General features: G+C 35.5%; 1 protein-coding gene across 1 annotated transcript; it reads left to right on the plus strand.

The window, feature by feature from the left end:
- The first annotated feature begins 72 nt into the window (after positions 1 to 72).
- On the plus strand, positions 73 to 27,877 carry LOC106077122 (uncharacterized). The gene is made up of 10 exons (XM_013237899.2): positions 73 to 452; positions 8,214 to 8,392; positions 11,881 to 12,082; positions 14,629 to 14,851; positions 15,299 to 15,453; positions 16,606 to 16,746; positions 17,524 to 17,614; positions 18,545 to 18,698; positions 24,476 to 24,592; positions 25,642 to 27,877. Exons 1-10 carry the CDS (start codon positions 404 to 406, stop codon positions 26,326 to 26,328), a joined length of 1,998 nt encoding a protein of 665 aa, XP_013093353.2. The 5' UTR covers positions 73 to 403; the 3' UTR covers positions 26,329 to 27,877.

The following is a 27,877-nucleotide window of genomic DNA, read 5'->3' on the forward strand; positions in this document are numbered from 1 at the left end:
CTCCCTTGTTAGCAATAATCTTAAACTTTATTGATGACGTGTCAACCATCTCCCAGATCGCAGCTGTCATTCAACCAGGGCCGATCCATTTGTCACGAATAGGAAGACCTAAGCCAATGGACCGTGACAATTTTTTTTTTCCTGATGATTTTGCTCAGGTGAAATATTATTACCAATGAAATGGGATTACATTTGAAGTGTTTGTATCTGTAATGTTATATTAGATGACCAATGTGATAAAGTTTCTGGTCATTTGCACCAATTCTCGTATTAATACATTTCAAGTGCTACTGGTCACCGAGTGATTCAACACAAGGACTTAGCGTTGACAATGTTAGCAAGCCAGACACGTCGTACAATAACAACAACATAGAGTGTGAACTGTGGAGCTAGACATACAAACATGAGAGAAGTTTTGTATTCTTGGATTATCGTCACTTCTTTGATAACTGGTACGTTTGGAAGTTTGGTCAATATTGTCAGATGTTTGAAACCTAATGTTATATTTGTAAGAGCAACCTTGTAGTTTTTTTCTTCTTCCCAAAGCAATGTAAAAACATGGAATCGTGTTTCATTCTCTATTTGCATTTTTTTGAGGTGGCAAGCTCTACAGCCAATACTTTACTCAAAAATAAAACACAGTATAGTAATCAGGGGCATGGGCGTAGCCAGGGGGGGGGTTCTTGGGGTTCAAACCCCCCCCGAAATAAAATCCCCCCCCCCTTGGGGGTGGGGAGTCGGAATTTAGTAACTGATTTTTTGCTTTGATTTTGTTTATTTTAGGTGAGATTTTAATACTAAACCATCACTTGCCCTAGCACAACCAAAGGGGTTTTGAGTTTAAAAAAACCCTACCAGGGGGGTTTGAGTTTAAAAACCCCTACCAGGGGGTTCGAGTTTAAAAACCCCTACCAGAGGGGTTCGAGTTTAAAAACCCCTACTAGGGGTTTTAAGTTTAAAACCCCCTACTAGAGGTTTTGAGTTTTAAACCCCCTACCTGGGGTTTTTGCAGTTAACTCCCCCTCTTCTATAAAACAAAACAAAAAAAATGCAAACGAAAATCCCCTAATTCCAAGAGCACAGTTAAGGAAGATTTTGATTTTAAAACCCCGTCTAAAATTTACGATAAGCCCCCTCTTTAATATAAAAAAAAGCTAATTACGCACTCAAAATGTTATGAGCGTAGCTAAATGGGTTTTGACTCAGTTTTGAAGGTAAAAAATACCTCTTTTTAATAATAAAAAAAAAGCAAATTATTCACTAAAAATGTTATGAGTGTAGTCTATGGGGTTTTGAGTTTAAACTCCCCTCCAGTGGAGTTTGAAGCTAAAAAGTACCACTTCAATATAAATAAAAGAAAATTACTCACTCTAAAATCTATGAGCGTAGTCAAAGGGGTTTTGAGTTTAAACCCCCCGCCATCTTCAGTGTAAGAAAAAAAGCAAATTACGAACTCAAAATGCTATGAGCGTTGCCGAAAGGGGTTTTGAGTTTAAGCCCCAATTCAGAGGGTGCTAAAAATACATCTTCAATATTAAAAAAAAAGCAAATTACACACTAAAACTATTTGAGCGTAGCCAAGCCAATCGGGGGTTTTGAGTTTCTTCTACAGATGGCTTTTTTTTTTAAGTTTAAAACCTCTTCAGATGGTTTTGAGTCTAAGATCCCCCTACAGAGCATTTTGAGGTGGAAAACCCCCAACAGAAGATTTTGACGATAAAACTTCTCTTTTCCATATAAAATCTAAAGCAAACTACAGTCATACAGTCACTTAATTCCAAGAGCGTATTCAAGAGAGGTTACACATTTTTACCAGTGGCAGGGCTCCATTAATAAACTGCAGTGAATAGTCATCTACCGAAATCGAAAAACACTAAATATAGCTCAACAAAGATGGCTAAGACAGATTTCAGGAGTCAGTTATAGAGATCGGATCTAAATCAAGGAAATCCTATGCCAAACTGGGAATCGACCCCTTAGTAAGATTGTGAGAGAACGACGCATGAGGTTTGCGGGACATGTTCTCCGACAAAATGAATTACGCATAAGAAGAGTTGCAATGATATCCTAGTACAACTTGACGCCATTCATTCATGGAGGTCCTCATGGTAGGTGGGAAGAGGCTTCAGACATTACCAGTGACAGATTTTTATGGAAACTGCTTGACGTCAAATGCTCCGAACGGCGTGGGAGGGTCTAAGTCAGTAAGAATAGCACATTAGGTTTTTGAAATAAAACTTTTTAATAGCATTAAAATGGACTGTAGATACCTCAGAATATGCATTTTGTTGGCTTTCAATACCAGAAATAGTGCTTGGCGGCGGGGCTTCGCCCCGCGCTGGGGAGCTCCTGGCGCTCCCCCAGACCCCCTTGCTAGTAATGGCGGGGAATCCACAATTTTATGGAAACAGCTTGATGGCAAATGCGCCGAACGGCGTGGGAGGGTCTAAGTCAGTAAGAATAGCACATTAGGTTTTTGAAATAAAACTTTTTAATAGCAGGAAAATGCAGTGTAAATACCTCAGAATATGCATTTTGTTGGCTTTCAATATCAGAAATAGTGCTTGGCTCCTAGCGCTCCCCCAGACCCCCTTGCTAGTATTGGCGGGGAATCTACAATTTTTCCACTAACTCATGGAAGAACCTATTCTAGGGCACAATAAACGTCTTCCGAAAGAATGAAGGGTCAGAATGTAATAAAGATTATGTACACACACACACACACATAAATACATATAATTTTTTTTTCACGGAAAGGGGGGGGGGTGGGGGGGAGAAAAAAATCCCCCCCCAAACCCCCCCCGAAAAAAAATCCTGGCTACGCCCATGATCAGGGGTGGATATAACCTGATGGATAAACACTCTTGAGGGAGTCCAATGAGTTGGGGAAAGGCAGTGGCGTAGCTAGGGTGGGGGGAGGAGGGGGGAATTTGAAAATCCCCCTGGGGCCCCACTTGAGGGTAGCCCCCAAGTGAGTGTTTTTTTTACATTAAAAATTAAATATTACGCAAAATGCAGGGGTCCCTAAAGAGGTCAAACGATGGAAAAATTCCTAGCTACGCCTCTAGGTAAAATAAAGGCGGTTGGTCGTTGTGCCGGCCAAATGACACCCTCGTTAACCGTGGGCCACCATTACATCATTTTCCACATAGATCGCAAGGTTTGAAAGGGTAACTTACTTCCAGGCTTACACCTATTTGCACACTATTGAAGATTTGTTCACTAAAAGTTCATCACACTTTTCTACATTTGATTCTTTAAATCCCGTTGACATCCTTTAATAAATAAAACCCAGTACGAGGGAAAAAAAAAGAAAGCGATATATAAAAATGTGGTTTCGATATTATGGAACAGAACTTATTAACTTAAAGAACTTATTAACTTAAAGAACTTATTAACTTAAAGAACTTATTAGCTTAAAGAACTTATTAGCTTAAAGAACTTATAAACTTAAAGAACTTATTAACTTAAAGAACTTATTAACTTAAAGACCTACTGACAGTCAGATAGACAGACTGACAGAGAGACAGAGTGAGATGATATAAGCTTTGTAATACTAAAATAATATTTGTGCTACAGACAAAAGAGATTAGAAATTTGTAGGCTTATTCTACAGTGCTAAAAAGTCACATAAATTATATTGTTTACTAAAAGGCTTCGCTGATCTGTGCACCAGCTACACCCAAACACTTGCTATTTATAGATTAACCTCCATGTAGGAACATCTTCTGATGACCAAGGCGATAACATTCCTTGCACATTATTGGCCAATATTCATTACCTTGCATTATTTTTTTTTTACTCTTGTGTTTGTGCAAACACCATCGTGGTCGTAAGAAATGTCACTTGCGCAGTTGGGTGATGTGTTGATGCATGTAAATACAGGTTTCTTTACATCTGAAACTACCTGTAATTGTGTATCATGGGCGTAGCCAGGATTTTTTTTCGGGGGGGGTTTTGGGGGGGTGAATTTTTTTCTCCCCCCCCCCCCCGACCCCCCCCCCCCCCCCCCCGCGAAAAAAAATTATATGTATTTATGTGTGTGTGTGTACATAATCTTTATTACATTCTGACCCTTCATTCTTTCGGTAGATGTTTATTGTGACCTAGAATAGGTTCTTCCATGAGTTAGTGAAAGAATAGTAGATTCCCTTAGCAAAGGGGTCTGGGGGAGCGCTAGGAGCTCCCCCAGCGCGGGGCGAAGCCCCGCCGCCAAGCACTATTTCTGATATTGAAAACCAACAAAATGCATATTCTGAGGTATCTACAGTGCATTTTCCTGCTATTAAAAAGTTCTATTTCAAAAACCTAATGTGCTATTCTTACTGACTTAGACCCTCCCTCGTCGTTCGGCGCATTTGCCATCAAGCTGTATCCATAAAATTGTGGACTCCCCGCCATTACTAGCAAGGGGGTCTGGGGGAGCGCCAGGAGCTCCCCAGCGCGGGGCAAAGCCCCGCCGCCAAGCACTATTTCTGGTATTGAAAGCGAACAAAATGCATATTCTGAGGTATCTACAGTGCATTTTCCTGCTATTAAAAAGTTTTATTTCAAAAACCTAATGTGCTATTCTTACTGACTTAGACCCTCCCACTCCGTTCGGAGCATTTGACGTCAAGCAATTTCCATAAAAATCTGTCACTGGTAATGTCTGAAGCCTCTTCCCACCTACCATGAGGACCTTAATGAATGAGTGGCGTCAAGTTGTAGTAGGATATCATTGCAACTCTTCTTATGCGTAATTCATTTTGTCGGAGAACATGTCCCGCAAACCTTATGCGTCGCTCTCTCACAATCTTACTAAGGGGTCGACTCCCAGTTCGGCATAGGATTTCCTTGATTTAGATCCGATCTCTATAACTGACTCCTAAAATCTGTCTTAGCCATCTTGTTGAGCCACATTTAGTGTTTTTTCAATTTCGGCAGATGACTATTCACTGCAGTTTATTAATGGAGCCCTGCCACTGGTAAAAATGTGTAACCTCTCTTGAATACGCTCTTGGAATTAAGTGACTGTAGTTTGCTTTAGATTTTATATCGAAAAGAGAAGTTTTATCGTCAAAATCTTCTGTTGGGGGTTTTCCACCTCAAAATGCTCTGTAGGGGGATCTTAGACTCAAAACCATCTGGAGGGGTTTTAAACTTTAAAAAAAAAGCCATCTGTAGAAGAAACTCAAAACCCCCGATTGGCTTGGCTACGCTCAAATAATTTTAGTGTGTAATTTGCTTTTTTTTTTTATATTGAAGATGTATTTTTAGCACCAAACCCCTCTGAATGGGGGTTTAAACTCAAAACCCCTTTGACTACGCTCATAGATTTTAGAGTGAGTAATTTTCTTTTATTTATATTGAAGAGGTACTTTTTAGCTTCAAACTCCACTGGAGGGGAGTTTAAACTCAAAACCTCATAGACTACACTTATAACATTTTTAGTGTATAATTTGTTTTGTTTTTTATTATTAAAGAGGTATTTTTTACCTTCAAACCCCACTGAAGTGGGGTTTAAACTTAAAACTGAGTCAAAACCCATTTAGCTACGCTCATAACATTTTGAGTGCGTAATTAGCTTTTTTTTATATTAAAGAGGGGGTTCATCGTAAATTTTAGACGGGGTTTTAAAATCAAAATCTTCCTTAACTGTGCTCTTGGAATTTGGGGATTTTCGTTTGCATTTCTTTTTTTGTTTTGTTTTATAGAAGAGGGGGAGTTAACTGCAAAAACCCCAGGTAGGGGGTTTAAAACTCAAAACCCCTGGTAGGGGGTTTTAAACTCAAAACACCTAGTAGGGGTTTTTAAACTCGAACCCCCCTGGTAGGGGGTTTTAAACTCAAAACCCCTTTGGTTGTGCTGGGGCAAGTGATGGTTTAGTATTAAAATCTCACCTAAAATAAACAAAATCAAAACAAAAAATCAGTCACTAAATTCCGACTCCCCCCCCCCTTTAGGGGGGGGGGATTTCATTTCGGGGGGGGGGGGTTGAACCCCAAGAACCCCCCCCTGGCTACGCCCATGTTGTGTATTAAAGCCTTCATAGACTCCACTATTTCACGCTAACAATTTTTTTTTTGCTCTGATGTCCCTGTCAGAGCTTTACTTCTAATATACTTCTACTGTACTCTAAAATGTTTTTAATAAGTTATATCTGCCAATGTCGGCGACTCGGCGTGTCTGTAAATGACCAGCTTTCGACGCATCATTGTTTTGACTTTTATGCATGCCATGTCAACAATCCACACGCTGTTTCTCAAGAGAACATTTTAAAAAATGGCCAGTCCCGCACGGTTATCGTGGTATAGAGGAAAATAATGTACTCGGCCTTCGGCCATGTCTTTAGTCCCGTGCGTCCGGAGTTTCCGACATACTGGAAATAGTGGATAGACACCTACTTGGACATCCTCCAAACAGAACATTTCAGAGGGAGCTCTTGTTCGTTTTTTTTTCCTGGCTTTGAGTTTCACGAACCTTGGCACAACTATTTCCGACCATTTCAACGTATGCCTAGTAGTGAAGTTGTATAATTTTATAGTTAATTGTCTTTTGTTCTCTCCCGACACCTTACACCCAGCTGTCTATTGTAGATTTAAGGCCCAAAGCATTGGTGTTAAAAATATAGTTGTCTTTTTTTAATTCCTATTTCTAGATTTAACATTTTCAAATTCAAAGGAAAATAAATGGTAAATTCAATGACACATTATAAATGCAAGCATGGTTCTGACCATTTTCTGGCCTTGAGTCTTAATTGAACCTTACCTTATTCTTAACTGAACCTTACCTTATTCTTAACTGAACCTTACCTTATTCTTAACTGAACCTTAACTTATTCTTAACTGAACCTTACCTTAATCGTAACTGAGCCTATGTAAGTCTTAACTGAACCTTACCTGAGTCTTAAATGAGCGTAACCTGTGTCTTAATTAGGCATGAGTGAGTCTTCAATGAGCTTTACCCGAGTCTTTATCTGATCCTTAACACCGAGGCATTACTAAGACGTGTTGTTAGAGGATGACACAACTTACATATCTTGTCTAGTGTCCATCAAGCCTTTGGATTTCAAAATGTTTGATCACGTATCAATTGAAGTACTTTTCGACCCTTTTTTGAATGATTATTTATTCCATCGCAAAAAAATAAAATAAAAAATATCTTGGTCTACGTCACTGATACCCAAACTACGGCCTTTGGGTTACACCCGGCCCGTTTCGCGGTGCTAGTCAAAACTTCAATCTCCAGTGCGTAATGACTTTACAGAGGCACGGTTCGAGTAGTCTCAAAATTTGTTTGTGGTTATGTGGCTCGTGAAGATCATGCGACTTATAGACCAGAAAATTGAGGGTATCACTTATCTATACATTAAAGAATGACTAACATTCCCAGTGCTGGATTTGCCTATAGGCAACATAAGCTATAGTTTAGTGCCCTCAAAATGGTTCGAGGGATATTTTCAATCAGAAAGAGAAAGGGACTAATTGATGTTAGTTACAAAAAAACATATATATTATATCTAAAAAAGCTTAGTGTCTTATCAAGTCTTAATACGGTCCTGAATATTCCCGTGCTAAATTTGATATTTTATGTTTATTGAATTTCAGATTTAATTATTTCTGTAAGTTGGAAAAGATAGTTAAGTGTTGCACACACAAAAAATAAAAAAATTTAAAAAAAATTAAAATGTAGACTCATACTACCAATGCATTTGATTCATTTCAACAAATATCCCCCCTCCCACTTCTACCAACCCCCATCTCTCTTAAGGAATGTTATTAAAACTTAAAAGCATCGGGAACAATCGTATATGTAATGTACATTTCTTTGGTACACTATTTCTTCAGGTAGGAAATGGAGTGTTTATATCTCCCTTCGTTCATTGAAGCAATGAAATGCGTGGGATGCGTGGTCGAGAGGCTAGGCACACTTGGCTTGGCTACCTATGAAGGGGGCTAGAGGATCGACACCCGACTCGAGCAGAGTTGTACCGAGCACCAAAAGGCAGCATGGAAAACCTTCTCCCAGATACCTCCTCCCCTCCACTGGTCCACAAATGTGATTGGACCATAGCGCTTTAAGCATGAAAGTAGCGCTATAAAAAAGCTCTAATTTAAATGTTTTTCTTTTCCACTCATTAGTTTCTAAAATATCATCGCCCCCTCACTTTTATTTGTTTATGAAGTCATCTTTGCACTGTGCTTAGCATATCCTATATTTACATTTCATAGATATTGCAGCAGCTGAAGTAGCCCTTGCCAAGTCAGCCACAGTCTGCAATGGTCCTTGTGGTCAACTGTCAGGGTCATGTCCATCAGGTCATAAACTAGCCATTCGAGATGCCCTTTACAGGGTCCAGTATAAAAACTCAGCTTGCAGCGTTATGTCTGGATGCAATGACACCAAGCAGGTCACAATAATAGTTTTTTTTTAAAGTCAATTTGATAGAATTTGTTTAGTTTTGTATACAATAGCAAATTTTCCATTTTTGCAGAGTGGAAATGAGCAAAGCTGTCCTCATTGTAAAAGTTTATTATGTTTTCACAGACAGAAATAATGACAGATAAATAGACAGTATAGGCGTAGCCAGGATTTTTTTCGGGGGCGATAGGGGATATGGCGGTAGAATCTTTTCCCTTTGCAATTACGCCCACACACACACACACACACACACATACATATACATATATATATATATATTAGGGGTGCGCCGGCTAGTCGCTCCGGCTCCGCTTCTGCCGAATATCCGGCATTTTTTACTATCCGGTGCTATTCGGCTCCGGTCGGATATCACTACCGGATAGTAAAAATACACCTATTTAATATGCATAAAGTGGACCTCGTTCCATTAATGTCTGTTGTAGAATGTATTAATGTTTATATTAAAACAAAATAATGTGCTTAAAAATAGAGCCATTATGAATATGCACCAAACATCGTTAATTATAAAGACAAGGCGTGTTAATAACTTAATATAAATAGAAATGAAACTTTACATCATAAATGCGCTTTACATACAGAGCAGCAATGGGTGGCACTTTTTTTCAATTTGTTTTGACCTTTGAGTAAGTTAGTTAACATGTTAAAATGCTGAATTCCTTGACTACGCCATGCTGACCAGACGTCTGTCTAGCTGTGCGGGTATATCTCCAGAGGTAGAGATGAACAACTCCCACCCCTTTTATTTGTTTAGTCCATCACATTGAGGGTTTTTTATAGGCAGGTGACCACAAGTTAAATACGATGGAAGTAGGTTTATTGTCAGCGTATTGACACTCTCTAGAGGTCACACCTTTCGAGGGAACTGAGTTTGTTTACTTAATAGTTAATCTTTATTAGGGGGGCTGGACTACAAGAGCCACACCTCTAAGGTAACTAGGTATATTTCCAGATGAACAACTCCCTCCTCCTTTTATTTGTTTAGTCCATCACATTGAGTTCATTGATTGACAGGTGACCCCAAGTCAGATACGATGGACGTAAGCACTCTCTAGAGGTCAACTACTTAGTAGTTAATCTTAATGGGGGGGGGTGGACTGGACTTCAAGCCAAACATCTACACGGGTATCCGGACAAAGAGTTTGCTTATTTGGAGAAAAATCTTAATCACGTGGTTTGGCTAGAGGCCACACCTTTTCAAGTGTGCCGAGTTACTTGAACATACATCTCAATAAGTAAACTGGACTAAAGATCACACGCACCTAAACGAGTGACCTTTAGCTACACAGAACACAAACCGCGAGATTATATAGCCCAGTAAACAAGTAACTAATTATTTGTAGAAGAGCTAAACACCCCCTACTCTTTATTTTATTTCTTTGGTCCTTGACACCCAATTTATTGATAGACATTGACCATTTTTAAGCCAGAATGAAAAAATACAACGTGCTAACAAAGGATATTACACTGTCAATAAATATTACGGTTAAATAATTTCTCTAACGTGTTAACTTGAATATTACTCCTGCAGTAAAGTGTCTTGATTTAATAACAATATTCTTAATAATTTGGGACAGTCAATTAACTCCTTGCTATTACTATTTTTTTTACTTAAGATGCGTACTTTAGCCACTGTCTATCAGGCTAGGACGACTTTTACACACCTGACATCCATAGGCTTATTATGGTTCCCTTTTGTAACAGTTACTGAAACCAAAATAAAATAATTAATAAGTATTAATTAAGGAAGATGTTTCTAACATACGTTCTTTGCATTTAATGTTTCTTACGTACGTTCTTTGCACAATAAAATAAAACACCCCACCCCTTCCTCAATTCCTTTCCCAACCGGTCCAGACAGGTGATATGATCAGAGCATATTGAGAAAGCTAAATCTGCTCTAAACAAAAATAAATGGTAAAAATATGTATATATATATATATATGAGTTATTATTGTTAGTCTATATCTATTACAATTGTAAGCTCAAACCCTCTGAATCTTCTTGAGATGATTAGTTTTAAGCTCAAAACCCTCTGGAAGGGGTTTTAAACTTAAAACCTCTATTGGCTACGCTCAGGAGTTTGAAGACTATAGTTCTTTTTCATTTTTTAATTATTTAATTGATGAGGTAACTTCAAAGCCCAAAGTATAACACTTGTAACTCAAAATCCTCAGTAGCTTTGCTCATGGGTGTTGGTGACTGTAGTTTGCTTTAGTTTTTTTTTTATTGTAGAGTGTTTTTTTTAAACCCTCCCCTCCCTCCCCCCCCCCCCCCCAAATAAGCTGTATTGAAATTATGGTTTCACATATAAATCTTCTCTCTAATAAAAATAATTTAAGGACAAGTCACAGATTTCATTTGGGTCGGGGGGCTAAATCCCGAAACATTTCCCAGGCTACGCCACGATAGACATGCAAACAGACATATTTCTCAATAAATAGATAGATAGATAAATAGATAGATAGATAGATAGATATGTAGATAGATATGTATATAGATAGATAGATAGATAGATAGATAGATAGATAGATAGATAGTTAGATAGTTAGATAGATAGATAAATAGATAGATAGATAGATAGATAAATAGATAGATAGATAGATAGATAGATAGATAGATAGATAGATAGATAGATAGATAGATAGATAGATAGATAAATAGATAGATAGATAAATAGATAGATAGATAGATAGATAGATAGATAGATAAATAGATAGATAGATAGATAGATAGATAGATAGATAGATAGATAGATAGATAGATGGTTTTTAATTTGCAAAACAAATTACAAGCAATCATATCACATTTCCATTAGGATAATATAGTTATTCAGAAAAAATGAAAGAAAAAAGAAACATAGATAGATAGATAGATAAATAGATAGATAGATAGATATGTATATAGATAGATAGATAGATAGATAGATAGATAGATAGATAGATAGATAGATAGTTAGATAGTTAGATAGATAGATAAATAGATAGATAGATAGATAGATAAATAGATAGATAGATAGATAGATAGATAGATAGATAGATAGATAGATAGATAGATAGATAGATAAATAGATAGATAGATAAATAGATAGATAGATAGATAGATAGATAGATAGATAGATAGATAGATAAATAGATAGATAGATAGATAGATAGATAGATAGATAGATAGATAGATGGTTTTTAATTTGCAAAACAAATTACAAGCAATCATATCACATTTCCATTAGGATAATATAGTTATTCAGAAAAAATGAAAGAAAAAAGAAACATAGATAGATAGATAGATAGATAGATAGATAGATAGATAGATAGATAGGTAGATAGGTAGGTAGGTAGGTAGGTAGATAGATAGATAGATAGATAGATAGATAGATAGATAGATAGATAGATAGATAGATAGGTAGAAAGATAGATAGATAGATAGATAGATAGATTTATCTTTTCCCCGTGATAACAGGAAGCGTGCTGTGAGACCATGCCCCAAGACTGCGTGTTACCATTTAGTCTACCCGACATGCAATCCCTACAAAGGAACTGTTCTGATGTGTCCAGCTGTGTACTACACACTCGCTATCCTGACCTTCAGAATTCAAAATGTGCGCCAGGAACACAGCAAAAATTTTCCAGTTGGACAGTCCTGAATTACATGTGCATCAACGGTAGGCTAAGTCTAGAGAAAGTAGTGGTTTACTTACTAACACTGCATCACTTGCAGATTTACTTGACCATATAGTGCATTGGATATTTTCATTTATGGTGAAAGAGAACTATCAAAAAAGCAAACTGTTTGGTGTATACGGTGTATCCGGTGTGCAGAATCAAAGTTTCGAAGTTCTCTCTTCGGTAAAATAAAGTCAACATTGAGGAAGTATTAGATGTTCACTCTATGGTCTGAAACAAATGGCCAGCTAGCGATAATAAAAGATCAAGTGATATGCGTTACAATTAGAGTTCAATAGTTTTTATTGACTTGGCAACAGTGAAGTTCAGTGAGTTGATGGTGAATATCTTCATTAAGTACTTAGATGTATAAATAAACTATCCAGGTTTTTTCTTGTCAAGGTTACCAGTAGAGATATGACTTGATCTATGTCAACGTACTTTAAATGTTACAATCTATAGGGTTCAAATTAGAGACATACAGTGACATGCACTCATGCTTCGCATATCAGGATTGATGTATGTATTATTATTTTTACAAAGTATATATCAACTCACGCCTCTAGCGGATCCAGTGGGGGGGGGGGCGATTTTTTTCCATATATATATATATATATATATATGAGAAATAAAAAAGCAGTGTTTCTCAACTTTCTGCGAAGAAACAAAATAGTCATGTTGAGCCAAAAGCGTTTTTTTTTCATTCTTCACTGCAGAAACGCTTCACTACAGAAACGCTTCACTACAGAAACGCATCCTCCTGACATTTACAGCTTATTATTTATCAGTGGGGTTCGGGGCAAGGCCCCGACGCCAAAAGCGTTTTCTTGTGTTGCATTTTTCACTGCAGAAACGTATTCTCCTGACATCTACAGTCCATTATTCCTCCTATTAAAAAATGGCCTTTTCAATAATGTTTTACTTAAAAAAAAATTCTAATATGAATTAGATAGGCCCTTAATACATTGTAAATAAAACGATTTGAAGATACCCCACATATTTAGATTACAGCTTTGAAGATAGCCGTTGAAAAAAAAAAATCATAAAAATATTTTTTTTTTAAAAAAAGCTCATTTGTTAGTGATACATTTTGTTTAATAGGCATATTTGTAACTTTGTTTTGTTACAGAACTATAATTCAAAGCTCTAACAAAAAGTTTCGGAAGTGGGAGGAGAAATTAAGTGGACCAATTAGACTCTACTCTAAATTTGTTTGCATTTTTAGGATTGAAGCATAAATTATGAGCTATAGTCCAAAAGTATTTAACTAGAAAAATAGCAGATTGAGTAAAGGTTGGAAAAAAGGCGTTTAGGAAAAGAATATTTGGATTCAGAACTCATCTCAATCGTTACTCTTAAATGAAAAATTTCGTATGAATTCTAAATTTTCCAAAGTAAAGTCTTTCTTTAAAAAATTATGATACATTCATGTGAAATTACATGAACTCTGTCGCCATATTTGATTATTCTGTTTTAAAACGTCATGTTTTCGTCTGGAAAGGGGAGGGGCGGTAAAATGAAAACGATTAATCTTCGATCCTTTTTATAATTTCTGCTAATGATTACATTTGGCATTAAAGAATAGGGGGTGCGGCGACTCGATATAAGAATTTAATTTATAGCATATATAAATTATATTAGTGACATATTTTTCTTTTAATTTTGTAATTTCTTAAATATAATTCAAAAAGAAAAAGTACTGGTTTGTCCAATGGGCGGAAGGCGATTGTTTGTAAAATGTTTTACATGTTTCGGATGTTCCTTCAGAGTTGAAGATAATTACTTCCTAGTCCAAACCTCCCGCAGGACGACGGGGGATGGGAGCGGGCAGGGTTTGAACCCGGGACCATCGATAAATCTGAACGACAGTCCAGCGCGCAAACCGCACGACCAGGCAGCCATCCATGCATGTATCACCCCTCCCACCTGGTAAAAACCTTTTTCATTTTATATTTACTAATGATAAAATTTGAGATTGGAGTGTGTGCGACATAATATACAAATGGGTTCACATATCAATATGTAGCTTATATTATATAGATATTCAACTTATTTTGTTCACAAACTATGAATTCTCCATTATGCATTCTCCCCCCCCCCCACCCCACCGAATCGGCAAAAATACCAGAAGGGTAGCGACATAATATAACAATTATATTAGCAGAGTGGTTAGAATGTCGGCTTGAGGAGGTTTGCGTTCGAATTCAGGTCGTTTCACCCCTTTTTAAAATGCTTTAACAAAGTGATTACTGTAAAATTAACACAGACATCCAATTCGTCAGTGTCCCTCCCATTTTTCAACCTGGCCACCTGGTCCAGATCAAGTGATAGGATCATAGGGTATTGTGAAAGTTTAAAGCATGAAATAGCGCAAAACCAAACAATTGGTGAAAATATTTCTAATCGTACAGATTGATTATTGTTGGTCTAGAGACTAGATCTATTACAAACGTAATGACGAGTGATCCAAACTAATTGAAACAATCACACTTCGTAGAAGCTTTGTTTTTTAAAAATGTATTTTTTTAATGGTTTTATTTCTTAGACAATTTCGTTACTGACATGTGCGGCAGCGCCGAGTCCGTCGTAAAAGGCAAGACTCTATTCGCCATGGCAAAGTCAAAAACTTTGGCCAAAGGCATGGTCTGTACGTGCAAGGCTGAGGTCCTGACATCGTCAACAACTGACATCATTGCCTTATTTGTCGTGGACATGCGCATGAACAGGGCCGGTGCAACTGACTGTTCTGACGCCTCCCTGTCAGTAAGGTAAATAGCTCACAATAATTAGTTAAGGATAGTTCAATCAAAACTCCGTAACAGAATGGCTTTTTTTTATAGGTCATCAATTTTGTAAAAACTTAAGTTTCATTCTTAGATTATAAATTCAGCCTTACATATCTGACCTCATTGTAGATTCTCACTCGCACAAGCTTATACAGTTACTTCGTGTATGCGTTAATGCACAGTAGAGTAATACAACTAAGGTCCTATTGCCAATTTACAAATCACTGTATTTTACCCAATGCTAAACATGTATTTCCACATTGAAATCACAATAAAACCTTCATATATCCCACACACTGCAATTATCACAAGCCAGCATAAAACGACTGCACTACATTCTAGTACTACACATAAATGACACGTTTTAAAATCGCTGCCATTTCATCTGAAGGTTCTTTCATGCTCTAGAATTGTCTGTATGTCTTTCAGATCTGGAAATGGCTACAAAAATCTTGACTGTAGTTCCAGCCTTGACCCTAAAGTGAGCTACCCATTTGTGGCCGTGGTGAATGACAGTAATGTTGTGTACACCAAACTTCAGATTCGAACCAGCCTAACAGAGTTGATCTGGATAGGATTTGAATGTAAGAGACCAATTGAAAGTTGTGACCAACAATTTTTCTGGCTAGTTTCGCTTAAGGGTTAAGGGAAACGGGTATGCACTATATCCGAGTCTTTAGACACTGACTAGTGAGGCAATGAACAACAGAATGTAGACTACTCTCTCCAATTAAACTAAATACTGTTTCCTTCAGTAGACTATCCCCCTATCTCCGCAGTAGAAACCTTTCTCTTTCCACGTGAAAACAATGACATACCTAGTGTGGAGCTTTTGAAAGTTTAGCAATGAGAACAAATTGATGAAAGAAAGCTCTGGAATAACAACTGGAATGGTGTGTGGTCAATGTCACAAAAGACTAGTTGGATATTGATTATTTGAAGAAATACACAACACATCCATTAAATATGCTCCTATTTTAAAATATATGTTTAATGTAAGCAATCAGCAAACAGAAATAGTTGAGGGTTATTTAATGCGTAGTGTATTTGATTAGATATTTCGGTTAATAAAGTGAAGGAAAGCTTAAACATTGTCCAGTGATTCTCTCAAGCCTCGGGTGTCTCTGGTTTAGGGCATAGGAACTAAAAATACAAAACATACAGAGTGGTTTTTTTTGTCCAAACTAGTTGGGAAAGGGGTGATGCGTAACGTTTGCATTGGTCTAGAGTCTCAAAAATTTAAGATATTGATTCTAAATAACAATAAAGAATTGACGCACCAAAAATTGTAATAGTTTAGAATCCCTGTAGCTCTAGTTTCAATAATAGTGATATATTTGGACAAAATCTTATTTGTACAACAAAACAATTTTACAATTCAACAAGCAAAATATACATAATACTTAAAAAATTAAGCAAGGATTATATGCAGAAGAGAAACGCACAAATTACTGCAATATAGCTAAATGCTGTAATATTTATCTATCTTTTTCTACATTTAAGAAAATTAATTAATTATCACTTGTTAGTTAAGAAATTGTTAATTTTGTGATTGATTCATGTGTTGTCGTCGACAATGAATACTTATGCAAAGTTTTAACTTAATCGAAGAATGGAAAGTGAGAACTAACGTGTACACGATTTGTGACAGACAGAGTGAGTTGATATAAGGTTTGCAATAATATATAAGTTCATCTCCAACTCTTAAGTTCCACCTTCACTATTTCAAAAATCAGCTAATGAGAACCAAGACATTCGTCTTACCTGCCAACTTCAAATTTCTGATAGCACTAAAGCTTCATCAGTTGATCCTGCATCGGACAGAAAGTTGTCAAGTAACAGCCAAGAGTCAGAGACGGATGAAAACTTTGACAAAAGTATACACTATTTTGTTCTTTAAGTTTTGATTAAATGTCATGATAAAAATAAAGTACAAATATACCAAGCAAACAAATAAAAAAGAAAACAAAATAATGTCAAATATTTAAAACTTATTCCTTTTTACAATACCTCTTTTTGAAGTCAGAACTTCATGGAAGAACCTGGGTGGGTGGATACAAAATACTAATACCACAAAATGTCTTTAAGGATCTGCCTATAAATTTTTTACTTGATGTATATTGTTGGTAAACAAAAATTACTAGCTCGTTTGCCATAAGAGTAAAACTCTATTTTGACTTTTATATATTTTCAAAGTAAACAAATACATAAATTTTACTTTCTTTTTCTGTAACTAGATCTCGACCCAACATCCGTTTTGAAAGAACTTTTCGCGTTCTTGAAAGGACTATCGCGTTCGGGAATATTCGAAGCGAATGTAAGGCATTATTTATTCAAGAGTAAAATAAAATTAAAGAATAATTTTACGTACCGTCTGCTAAAGAACATGAAGTTTTGATGACACAATCAACCTCTTTTCAATGTAATCTATATGTATGCAAAATACTCGCTCTATAAAAATTGTATAATATATAATAAATTTGGAAGCTCTGCAATAAGTTGCACTTGTCATTAAGACTCGAAGACATGCCTTATTATAAGTTATATAAAGGATGTATTGTCTTGAAAAAAAAAACTGACTGTTTACATTTTTCTTGTTTCTTAAAGTCAATTAGTGTTGCCTTCATAATTTTAATTCCTTTTTTTTTCTACAGAAGGAATTCTTATCCCTGCAATTATTGGTGGCGTTGTAGCAGGAATAGTTCTGATCACTATTGTCATAATTAGTATACTCGTGTGTACAAAGTGAGTCTTCCTTTTATAGATTTACCATTGATTACCAACGAGATGTGTAGGGCCATATGACCTTTTTTTTAAAGCTTTCTATAGCTAATTTCAAACAATAACAGCATTAGTAAAATACATCTAAAAATTGTACATAAGTGATGACATTTCAAAAAAACTAAATAGAAACCTTATAGATAAAGATTGATGGCAAAATAAAACGATGTTAGGGTTTTTCTTGATGGCGTCACTAGATGAAAGCAGATTTTGTGGCCTTGTCACGTCTGTGAAAAGATTTATTAATAATAAAGAAATTTTATAAACTCTATTTTAAAGACTGATTTCCTGTTACTATAGTACGTTCTTCTCAATAAGTCTAATTTCTACTTTGTCAAAAGTATAACATTATTTTTTCACTCATAGAAGTTTGGAGGCTACAGTATGGTTGCAAATGTAGCCATAGTGCTACATTCATCAGTAGAAGTAAATTGAAATAATGTTAAGAACGGTGTTGGTAAATAATTTCGATATTAGAAATGTAAATATCCCAGAAGAAACATATGTTTTGGCATTAGCTCATTATTGCACTAGAACTTGTCTTAAGTAGACTGTTTGTAATTTATCAGATTGACGTTATTGTTATTCTATTTGAAGGGCGTCCACGTGCCGCTTCAGCGCTTTCATTGCTTTCTGGTGTTACTTATTTATATGTGGGGGAGGGGGTTTTACGGAGAAGCTGACTTCAGGTGCTCAGAAAGGTAGCTTTGATCAAATTAAATCCCGAATTAAGATTTAGGTCGCATGGTTTTGAATTCACCCCCTTCCCCTCATTTAAGGTATTTAAGCGGTAAGACTTATACATATACACTCAAATGTTTAACTATTAACAGTATTACATATTTAGTCCTTATTGAAGCAATTAATATAGCTAATGCTAACTCAATCTGATAGAAAACTGACCTGTCCAGGCTCAGCCAAACCACTAGGGGCGGAGCACGACGCTCAAGTGGACTTCGATATTTACTACAGCACCACGAACGATGAAATGAAAAAACTGGACGCTGGTCAGACGTCATCTGCTAGAAACTCTACGTCGTCTGCTCAGGTTTTCACTTTTGGTTATAGATTGACCTATTTATGCATTTGATATTTTGTTATTTAACGTGTACTTTCTTTCTTCGTGTAATGACCAAAAGAATTAACTGCATTTATCTAGGCTTCATTTTAATGGAATAATTATAGACGATCATTCACTGCTCAGCATATACTCATTCATTTATTGTTCGTCTATCGTGGTTGGATGATGACCACTTTTGTCATCCATGGAGCTGAGGGCTTTGCACTGGGGCTTTGTGCCTCCTCATGTGGCTTGTAAGACCTCTATGAGCCCGGCATGTTCGGCTGCACACTGGGCAGGTTATTCCAGCTTGAGGTGGTGTCATTGGCCTTGCTTTTTTTCTCTGGCGCTTTTCTTCTGCCAGCACTGTTCTCTTTTCCTCAGCAATTTTTGCGCCAGTTTTCACAGCGCGACGCCATGATGCTCTGTCATGAGCATCTGTCTCCCAGATGGCTGAACGTTTTCAAAGAAGCTTTGAGGGTGTCCCTGAAGTGTTTTCTTTGTCCGCCTTGTGAGCTCTTTCCTTCCCATACTGCAGTCGTTTAGGGAACTTTTTTTTAACTTTAAGAAAATTAAAGTAGTCAGTTCTTTGTTTACACTGTGATATTCTAGGTACTATTTACGTTGAGTAAGCATGGAAATTAATTAAGAGAGAAAAAGAAGATAAAGCTATATGATGAGTAACTTGATATAAACTTTGTAATAAAACAAAAGCTGGTTAATGTCTCAGGAAGAAGCAAGCAGATACAAGGGAAAAAAATCCTAAGCAATGGAGACAATGGAATTGTGAACAAGATGTTCAATGTTTAACTCTTTCTCTCCTAGCTGACGATATCAACGTTGATTCCACCAGAATGTGGTAGATAATTACGGAGAGAAAGAGTTAAATACCCTTTAATGCTCAATTTTCTTTATTGGATTGTACAAATTAAATATCGATCGTTATTAGTAAAGTAAAAGTAAAGTTCCCCTTTCAGACCTTATGATTTATAGTGCAGATGATGTAAAGGTCATCTGATTCTGTGGCCTACGGTTAACGAGGGTGTCATGTGGCCAGCACAACGACCAACCGCCTTTACTTCTCCCCAACTAATGTCAGGTACCCATTAGAGCTGGGTGGACACATAGGCGCCCGAAGATCCAGAAATTAAAAATCCAATTCTTCACCAGGATTAGAACCCCGGACTCCCGGTTCGGAAATCAAGCCCTTTACCGCTCAGCCACCGCACCTCACCGATTGTTATTATTCGATCCATATTGGTCATTAGTACTTTTTTAAAAATAAAAATTTAAATAGAAAAATGTCCCATAAAGTAGCCCAAATAAAGAGAAAATAGGAGTTCGACTAATAATAGCAAAGAGAATATATATATATACATTACCTATTGAATTAACCATTTAAAATATCGTACAACACTAATGTTTGACGCGATATGACGATATCTTTTCCAATCATTCAAAGATTTTTTCTTATTGGAAGTAGAGCTCGACATCACACTGAATTGAATTTTTTACTGAATTGGATAAAACTTGAGTCAGGACTATGTTATGTTGTCAGGACAATCCTCACTGGTTACTATATTCGTAACGAACAATACACATTAAGATATCTGACATCTGAACATGGGACTTGGAGTCCTAGCAAGTGACATGTTGACCAATGACTTTGACTTTTCAAATGACCTGAAGTTTGAGGACCTCGTTCTTGTTGACGTCATGAGGAACATGTCCTATTTGCTTCTTTTTTTAGCGGCCCCCTTAAGGAGAAAAAGCCTCTATTAGGTTTGTGCAAAATGTCCGTCTGTCCGTCTGTCCGTCTGTCCGTCTGTCTGTCTGTCCGTCTGTCCGTCTGTCACATTCAGATCTCGAAAACTAGAAGAGATATGAAAAATATTATTTCATCATTAAATGCGGCTTGAAAAGTTTAGGTGCAACGGTTACTTTTGGTTTTCTAAAAGCAAACCGTTTAATTTATAAAATTAATTATGCAAGCGATTTTTTAATAAAAATACACCAATTCTAAAACAATTACGTAAATGTAAGGGAGGCAATGTTACAATATGCTAACAAAGATGGGCGATTTTTGTGTATTTTCAGTATCACTAAGTCAAATATATTTTAAAAATGTACAGGAAATGTTTACAACAAATATAAATAATAGTTAAAGATGTTTTTTCTGGTCAACTGGCTGCTAAAATTAAAAGAAAACATTTCTGTTTGTTTATAAAGGCTAATAATGCACTTTGTATGTAAATATCACGCACATTTTTTAATGGACTTTTTATGCAGCGATTTTTGTGCAGTAGCGTAACGTCGCAACATGGTCAGGTGCTAAACCAATTCCTTAAACTTTTTTAAAAAATCAGATTTTATTTATTTTTTGTTTAGTGCCCCCATCCGAATAAAAGAAGATTATTTTTGTGCGGTCTGTCCGTCACGATTAGATTAACAGATACAACTAAAGGCTATTGTAAATCTGGTTTAACCTTTACTTTTTAATTTAGAAATATTGCAATGGTTTTAAGTATCTATAATAGATTGTTCCGGATGTTTTGTGAAAAACAAATCAATGCCAATGAATATTTGTTTGCTCTTCTAACTTATATTACATTTTATTTCCATGCTTAAACGTTGCAAGAAACACATGATCTTTAATATATCGTTCCGTTTTTTTAATGTAAATAGCATATAAATACTAAATAAAAATATCTATACTGATTTATATTTCATTAGCTATAAAGTTGTTCCGGATCTTGTTTTATAAAAAATAAATTATGTCGAACGATTGTTTGAAATCGCATAATTGACTAATATTACACTTATATTCTTTGACACTACGTCACTATAGTTTATTTATCAATATCAATTTTTAATTTAAAACAAATGTTTATCAAATAATTTTATTTTTTTCAAAAATATCGACAATAGGTTATTCAGGATTTTAAAATAAGAAAGTAATTTACTAGAAATGATTATTGAAAATCAATTTTTAGACTTATTTTACAGTTAATTTTCTTGCCGAAACATAATAAAAGTTGTTTAATCGGTAAAGAATGTTCCGGATTTTGTTTCGAAAAAGAAATCGATCTACATTACCTAAATTTTCTTACAAATAGTAGCCAAAAATGATCCGAATATTATATGAAAAATCTAAAAACGCTAATAAATGTTTGAAATCCCTCTTCGAATAAATAAAACAAATAATTTTCTCATTTACGAAAATTGGTTGTTCCGGTTTTTTTATGAAAAATAGTTTAACTCTCTTACACTATATTTAACTTTCTAACTAAAACGTTACAAAATCTAATTATCGTTAATATTATGCTCCGATTTTTAAGGAAAACAACTTTCTAACACCAAAGTATGGTTTGAAAAAATCTACATAAGACTATGGTACATCTAATTTTCATAACAGACCATCCCACAAATTTAATTAACAGCATTTGATTAATCTGGAATTCTTATTTTCTCTCACTATAAATATATAAACATCCGGAACAATCTATTATAGAAACTTAAAACTAATGCGATGTTTAGGAAGGGAAATTAAATTTTAATCAGATTTTCAATAGCTTTTAGTCTTTTTTTTTTCTCGCTATAAACATAACGGACAGACAGACTGACAGACAAAACAAAAAAAAAAGCGACTTTAATCCTTTTATATATATATATATATTAAGTCTAACTAGCCCATCAAATGAAATGCTAAAAGAACAAACTCGGTGCACCAATGTCTATGATCCCCCAAGAAGCTTCTCGTATAAATGACATTCTAACTAGGACGTGTGACGTAATGGATTTTTTTTCCTTTGACGTCATATGGAGTTAATTCTTTAATTTAAATGCTAAAAGATCTCACTCGGTGCACCAATGTCTATGAACACTCGACAAGCTGCTCGTATAGAAGACATTTTTTAGTCTAAATAGGACGTGTGACGTAATGGAACTTTTTTCCTTTGACGTCATATGGAGTTAATTCTTTAAATGAAATGCTAAAAGATCTCACTCGGTGCACCAATGTCTATGAACACTCGACAAGCTGCTCGTATAGAAGACATTTTTTAGTCTAAATAGGACGTGTGACGTAATGGAACTTTTTTCCTTTGACGTCATATGTAGTTAATTCTTTAAATGAAGTGCTAAAAGATCTCACTCGGTGCACCAATGTCTATGAACACTCGACAAGCTGCTCGTATAGATGACATTTTTAATCTAACTAGGACGTGTGACGTAATGGAATTTTTTCCTTTGACGTCATATGGAGTTATTCTTTAAATGAAATGCTAAAAGAAATCACTCGGTGCACCAATGTCTATGAACACTCGACAAGCTGCTCGTATAGATGACATTTTTTAGTCTAACTAGGACGTGTGACGTAATGGAATTTTTTTCCTTTGACGTCATATGGAATAAATTCTTTTAATGCTAAAACAACTCGGTATAGTAATGTTTATTAAACCTCGTAATGTGACACACATTTTAAAGACATAATAGCTAGATTTAGATCTAATCTATATTTTTGTATACTAGATCTACATTTTTTTTTACACTAGAGCTAGATTTTTTACACTAGATCTAGATTTTTTTTCTTACACTAGAGCTAGATTTGTTAAACTAGATTTAGATTTAAGTTCTAATTAAAATCATTATAGAATCTAGATCTAGAATTTCTAGTTTAGAATGTTTGTTGTTTTACATGGACGACGGGGGATAGGAACGGGCAGGGTTTGAACCTGGGACCATCGATGAATCCAAACGACAGTCCAGCGCTCAAACCGCACTACCAGACAGACATGATTTAGACTAGATCAAGATCTATAATTTTTATTTCTTGGCTTAAAGTGTAGAATTTTATTTCTAAAGTCTAGATTGTCAATATGTCAATATTGCAATGTTATAAAATACTAAAACTAATCTAATATTTTAATATTTCATATTGCAATTAGTCTATTAATGGATTATCTAGTGTTTTTTTAAATATAAATCTTATCTAAATTACATCTACATTATCCCAAATAAATATTTTAGATCTAGATCTAGTAGATATAGATATTAAAAGTGCTAAATTAGTAGTTTAATTTAGGAAGATCTTTATCCTCATTCTAGTTCCATTTAAATGAAAATGCTCAATTATCTAAAATCGCTCTTCTGACATATTGTACATATCCGGTAGTTGTCATTCCGTAATGTATAGGTATATTATCAATAGTAGGCTATTAGTTTTTAACCAGTTTGTCATTAGATTAAGAGCAATGCCTGGTCGTGCGGGTAGAGCGCAGGGCTGATTATCTCTACGGTCTCGGTTTCATACCCTGCTCGATGCCATCCTCAGTCGACCAGTGAATATGCGGATCCCACAGGGATCCGTCTCCCACGGGGGCCGCCTCTGAGTTTGTGTGGTAACACAAACTCTCTTTGTAATCTTGTTCTTCTTATTTTTTTTTTCTGAAATGTACTTTCACGTTGGATACTGTATGGCCCAGTTTCGGTTCTGTCACAGTTTAATGGAGGTGTCCAAATGTTGTATTCCTCAACTTGGGCCCAATTGACTTTACTATAGTGTACACTTTTGTTACATTGATACACTATCAAACATATTTTGTTTACATCTATTATAAAAAAAAAGGAAGAGAAGAATTGTTTAAAAACTCATAATTTTGTCATTTTTATGTTTCAAATTATTTTATTTACAAATATAACAATTCTTACTAAACAATTTAAAAGATAAACTTATTTGCTTTCTAACAATTCTTTTGGTCGTTTAGGATCTCTACATTTCACCGGAGGACGTTCGCGCCAAAAAGAGAAGTAACTCCAAACGAATGTCCCAGTTGACTGTTAGAGATTTTGAGAATGATGAGGAATACGTCACTACTTTTGAGGTAAACAAAATATTTCTAATAAATCTAATTGTTTCGTTAGTCTAAACATGAAACGAAATATTATTGATTTTGATTTAGCTTGAGCCAAAGACATGGAACCTTTTATGTCTAAAGTAGATCAGTCGTTATGACTGTAACAATAGCTGCTTAAAATATATTCACTTTGCAGCATTTATGAGACCGCACATAGCATATCTAGAGAAACGCTAAAGCCGCTAAAGGCTCGTAAGTCGATTTTTTTTAAAGGATAAAATATATCTATTGTATTATCACTTCAGTAATAAAACAATTTTTGTTAATTATTATAGCGAAAATATTCAAAAGTAATTGAATAAATGGCATCATTTCATCGTTAAATTGGGACCTTTTATTCTGTTTTTGGCAAAGGCGTCTGGAACAAATCAATTTTAGATTTTATGGATCTTATGTCTTCGCTAATATGCTTGTAGAGACTTACCAATTTTCTGACATAAAAAAAGTCATTTTTCCCCTTCTGACGTCGTTCTGTTGGCATGTAATACATAAATTGAAAAGGACCGCTTCAAGACGTGTTGCAGAACTCAAAGGGGATCTCAAGACTATCAAGCCCATTACAAACGTGCATATTCTACTGCTTCAAGAGTCTCTTACATTGTCAGTCTTAACCTTTCGTCATTCAACTTTATTTGTCTTGCCATTTTGCTTACCAGTAGAAACAGTTCGTTGTAGACGCCGAGAGAATGCATTTCCGAGCTCAAAATTTAGTAAAAAAAAAAAAAAAAGTGAAGCTTTAGGGCTCCAGCTCTGACTTCGCTTGAGGAGCGTTCAGTGCTCCCCCGGAGAGGTCATAGCTGCTAAGATGTTCACAAACATAATTTTGTTTAGGGTCTGAACGGTGTCGATGGTAAAAGTCTGAGAAACACTACTATACAGAGATTATAAGGAGACTGTATAATAGAGTTACTAGCCTGTTATAAACAAGTGTTCAAATTCATTTTTACCATAAAAAGATAAAAAAGATTATAAATTTAATGATTTCAATGTTTAATAAAATACTAAATTTCCCACAGATTCAACACAGAAAGCGCATGTCTAAGAAGAACAAAGTTATAGAAGACAGCGGTCAGACTTCCGGACAAGAAAGTTTTGAAGACGACAAGGAATATGACCGATTGGACTGCAGGCTTCGCCGACCTAGCGACGACGTCATGGAAAGCTACGACCGCTTGGGGCCAACTTGTGTCCGAAAAGACACTGCCGACGATCTCAAGACAAATTCTGCCGGAAATTGCGGAGCCACGAACTTAGCCTACGAAGACACCGAATTACAGTGTGACTCGGGAAGGTCGACTATGGTTTTAAGACCTCTCAAGTCTTCGGAACAGGAGAATCCTTTATACACAACAGTTCAAAGTATATTTGTTCAAGACGATGAGCCTGCTCCAGACATTCCGCCAAAGCTCTCCGCTTCCTCCTTGTATGACGTGCCACGCAGATCTTCGGATTACAATGTAGCGTTGTCCAAGTTACTGAAAATGTCCGCCCGTGGTCGATATTTTAAGGCCAACCCAATTGAGCAGACGACTTCAAAAGAGGCAGATCCGGAGAATTGTGGCGAGACAGACAACGCTGAGGATAATTCGTTAAACACTAACTCAGAAATCAAAACCGGGGAGATGACAGCTCCAGTGGCGGCACCAAGAAGAAAGAGGAAATCAACAGCTCAATCGTATGACGTAGCTAAACCTATTCAGTGAAAATCTTCAAACCTTAAATATCGCTGAGGTTGTTGTGCCTTGCTTTTCGGAACATATTTTAAATTGTCCATTAGAAACAAAATGGTTTATTGATTTCATTTGTTAACCTTTACATGTCACGAGAGTAGTTTTGCACTAAAAATATAATATTTAAAAAGAAATCATTTTTTAAAAGCATAACTTAAATTGCATAATTTCTTGCCAGTTTTTTAAATTAAGTAATCAGTAACAGAAATCTTTACAAAAATTTGTATTTAGTTATTACAGTAAAACAAAAATTGGAAAAATAAATGTTTTTTTCTCCAATGCACATATAGGGCTACATACATACAAATGTATAAATTGTGTTTGGGCCCCCAGCTAATTATCTACTGGCTTGTTGTTAAACGAACTAGAGAATGTCAAAGTAGCTAAGATCAGATCTGTTGGCCTCGTTGCTGTCCAGGTATAGTTCCTTAAACGTTGACGTTGAGTACAATTGAAAACATTTCTAAGGAACGATTTACAATATTAGCTTCATGTCAATCAATGTCATCTTACAAAACTTTGACATACTTCATATTGATGAAATTATTAAATATCAAACAAAGCATTAAGGTTTTTTTACAAGAAAAAAAATTACAATTCAAACTTGAACATACAAATAGAATGCTATTTAATGTTAGTTAGGTCAATATTAGAATAGACATTATCAGTTTGAGATCCATATGCTCAAAAAGACAAAAAAAAACAAGAACAAAGGAACAATAGTGCAGTGAGATTTATAACAAAATAAATATTCACCATTAGTGAAATCACTAAATTTATAGACTCTTCAGGACAGAAAAATAAAAAGTAAAGAAGCAATAATACATAAAACATTAGATCATACTTTACAAATGGAACAACAAAGACTAATAAAATACCCAGAAAGATACAAAGATAGAGGCGCATTTCTTTTTCCATATGCTAGGACAAATTAGTAAAAGTGTTCCTGCTTTCCTAGTGCCCATTACCAAATGGAACGGGTTGCCTGAATCAGTCAGGAAAACCAATGACTTAGCAGAGTTTAAGTAATTGCTTGACATGTATGACTAGATTGACATATGAGATGCTTAGGTCGTAATTATCTTCTCTTTTGAAGTAACGTCTGTAATCTATAAGATAAGATACTCAATGTATCAGTGATATTATCAACAGTTTCAATCATTTTTTCTTCCAAAAGTTTGGAAGTCTGGTGCAAGTTTCTTGATGCTTTGTATCCTAGCTGATATTCACATCTAATCTCAAAGGTCATTGTCCGGTACACACTATCGCAGGTGAGCTGTATCCCACTAATTTTGTTTAACATCTCAATCATCTCTCGTAAAGCAAAACACGTGACAGGCCAATGGCATTTAAACAAAAGTACACAGCCCTAACTTCCCATTTATGTATTATACTATTCATTAACTTCAGATAAAAATTAATAAAAAGAAATGTTTATATGTTTTTTCGCCCATGATACATGATACGATTATAATAAATGTAGCAGCTATAAAATGATGTCTATTAAATTGATTTGATTTAA

Source organism: Biomphalaria glabrata, chromosome 6 (assembly GCF_947242115.1).
Source record: "Biomphalaria glabrata chromosome 6, xgBioGlab47.1, whole genome shotgun sequence".
Taxonomy (NCBI): Eukaryota; Metazoa; Mollusca; class Gastropoda; family Planorbidae; genus Biomphalaria; species Biomphalaria glabrata.

Bases quoted from the DNA above. Each gene is read 5' to 3' on its own strand.
- LOC106077122 (XM_013237899.2), top strand. From the start codon at position 404: ATGAGAGAAGTTTTGTATTCTTGGATTATCGTCACTTCTTTGATAACT. The intron at 15,454-16,605 runs GTAAGAGACCAA...TTCAAAAATCAG, and splicing joins GATCTGGATAGGATTTGAAT to CTAATGAGAACCAAGACATT. The intron at 16,747-17,523 runs GTATACACTATT...TTTTTTCTACAG, and splicing joins GGATGAAAACTTTGACAAAA to AAGGAATTCTTATCCCTGCA.